General features: G+C 35.5%; 1 protein-coding gene across 1 annotated transcript in view; it reads left to right on the plus strand.

The window, feature by feature from the left end:
• Positions 1 to 2,650, plus strand: part of LOC106526795 (acyl-CoA-binding domain-containing protein 5) — a 24,576-nt gene that overhangs the window by 7,626 nt on the left and 14,300 nt on the right. Inside the window, exons 2-5 of the mRNA XM_014021479.1 lie at positions 476 to 599; positions 1,401 to 1,473; positions 1,620 to 1,773; positions 1,904 to 1,933. Of these exons, the coding sequence (XP_013876933.1) occupies positions 476 to 599; positions 1,401 to 1,473; positions 1,620 to 1,773; positions 1,904 to 1,933 (381 nt within the window). The remainder of the gene's footprint in view (positions 1 to 475; positions 600 to 1,400; positions 1,474 to 1,619; positions 1,774 to 1,903; positions 1,934 to 2,650) is intronic.

Genomic DNA, 2,650 nt, shown 5'->3' on the forward strand with positions numbered 1-2,650 from the left:
AGATAAAGAAGGGCAGGAGAGAGGGGGAAAAGTGTCTTACTCCTCCAAGAGCAGAACAACATAAATAAAAATAAATAAATAAATAAATAAATAAATTTTAAAAAATTTAAAAATACTGGGTAAACTTTGGAATAGGCTCTTTTTATATACAGTAATATAGCATGATGGTTCAGTAGTTAGCTTTGTTGCCACGCAGGAAGAAGGTTCTGGGTCCAGTCCGCAGTTTGGACCTGGGGTCTTTCTGTATTCTCCTCATGTTTTCAGATAAGATTGATCCAATCCAACTTTTATTTGAACCAAGATAAAAGTAAAATAGATTACATGATCCTGACGTAATCAATATCTAAATAGTGATCCAGAGAAATTAGAGGCACCTGAGTACACATCCTTACAATTAAAACTCTTTTTAATTAATTATTTTAAGTTTGTCTTGTGTGGGTTTTTTTTGAGCTGACTTAATTTTTTTATTTCTCAGGTCCTTTTCAGCCGTCTGATGACATGATGCTGATGTTTTATAGTTACTACAAGCAAGCCACAATGGGACCATGCAACATCCCAAGGCCAGTGGGCTTTTGGGACACTCGAGGAAAAACTAAATGGTACACCTTTTTATAATATTTGAACTAATAAGATAAATATGTGACATACAAACCAAACTCCATTTAAAGGTAGGATGTTATGTCAACTGTAAAGGAAGTAAGAAGAAGAAACTGCGCCAAGTTTGTTTAAAATAATGTAATTTTGAAATTTATGGCAGCAACACAATAAAAAAGTTGTTTCAGGGCATCAAAAGACTGTAAAATAAGAGGTAAAGAGACTTGGAGGAGCATTTATAACAATGTTAGAAAAATTTGGGATAATTGGGAAGACCATACATGTCAACCTCTTTGGATGTTTACCTGCATAATGGCCTTCAGAAATATGTACATTTCACAGATAATTGTGGTTCTCTCACACAATAAAATGGGGGGGGGGGGGGGGGGGCAAACTCATCATGTCCTTACAGGCCAGCTCTGAGCTGTAAAAGACAGTTGAGGCTGAGTTTATGATTTCTGTCTGTTTTCATGCAAAGTGGAGGAAAATAATCTGCGGACGGACAATCTAACTTGACATACACGGAAAACTGAATTTCCACTCATCTACAGTTGATAATATTCCAGAAAAGGAGATCCATTTGAATAGTTAAAATCTTACATCAGACAAGAACGAAACAAATATCCCCTCCAAAAACTCCAGCAACTGGTCTCCTCAGTTATGTTGAATTCAGTTATGCTTCCCAGTGGGAAACACAGCCCTGCAAATATTCTGAGATATGTGGCTGCCATAAAGTTCAATACTGTCTGACTGCTCAGCTTCAGTCACTGTTTGCTGCTGTCCTCAGTGTTGAACTCTGTTTCCAGGGATACATGGAGCTCTCTGGGAAACATGACGAAGGAGGAAGCCATGAGAAATTATATTGAGCATATCCAGTTGGTAAATCTTTTTCAAAGGATGTCCATGCACTTTACTTTTTGCTTCATAAAAAGTTGTGTGAGCTACTTAATTATTAGCTGCAGTTTGTTTCTAAGTTAAGACAATAATCAACTTTTCTGCTGAGCTGATTTCATGTGCATTGTCAGATTTTGGAGACCATCCCGATCACAGAGGAAGTGTCTGAACTGGTGCAGAAGCTCGGCAACTTTTACACAGAGAAGAGGAAAGAAGAAGAAGAAGAGGAAAAGGAAAACGAATCAGACAAGACACCCTTCACCAGGCCTTTCACAGAGCACAGAGGTGACGCTGATGATCACAAATACAGAATAATGTTTTTGAAGTGCCATGAAAAGAGCTGAGAATGTGTCTCAGTCTCTGCACAAACACTTTATTTTGTTTTTTCTTAAACTCTGTTTTACACGTGTTCTAGAGGGGCTTCTTAAGAGGCCAACAATGGAAGGCAAGTCTTTCTTGTTTGCTACGATGTAGAGTTCATAGATTTAGTTTAGTTTAGTTTAGTTTAGTTTAGTTTAGTTTAGTTTAGTTTAGTTTAGTTTAGTTTAGTTTTGTTTAGTTTAGTTTAGTTTAGTTTAGTTTAAAGACCCTGTTAAGTTTTAGACAACTTATGCCGACTTGTGAAAATTCTGATAAAATTAGTTATATTTTCATATAGTACATTTTTTTATTCCAACTTCAACATAGACATTTTCAGTGTCGGTCAAAATGTTTACAAGTTGGCAGAAGTTGTCTAAAATATTAGTGTGACAGGACATTAACTTAGTTAAGTTTGATTCAGTCTTTGTGTGACAACAGATAAATGAGCTGATGCTTAGTGAGTATCAAGTTACTGGTAGTTTAATATGGATTCATCTGAACTTTTTAGGTTGCCCTATAGCAGGGGTTCTTAACCTTTTTGACCTCGGGGCCCAATTAGTTGAATTTGTTAAAGTGGCACAAGGCCCAGTCAGGCATTACCATGTATGTATAATAATTATTCTAAATCTTGGTTTAATTTTTATTGTATTTACATCATAACTAAACTATCATAACTAACGTAATTACATTAAATACACTTACAGTTTAAAAGTAAAACTCCTGTCAAATAATCATGACATGATTATGACAAACATTTTTATATTGTAACCTGCCCAGAACAATTATTTGAACAACTACAAAG

The sequence above is a fragment of the Austrofundulus limnaeus genome, unplaced genomic scaffold, assembly GCF_001266775.1.
Source record: "Austrofundulus limnaeus strain Quisiro unplaced genomic scaffold, Austrofundulus_limnaeus-1.0 Scaffold294, whole genome shotgun sequence".
NCBI lineage: Eukaryota > Metazoa > Chordata > Actinopteri > Cyprinodontiformes > Rivulidae > Austrofundulus > Austrofundulus limnaeus.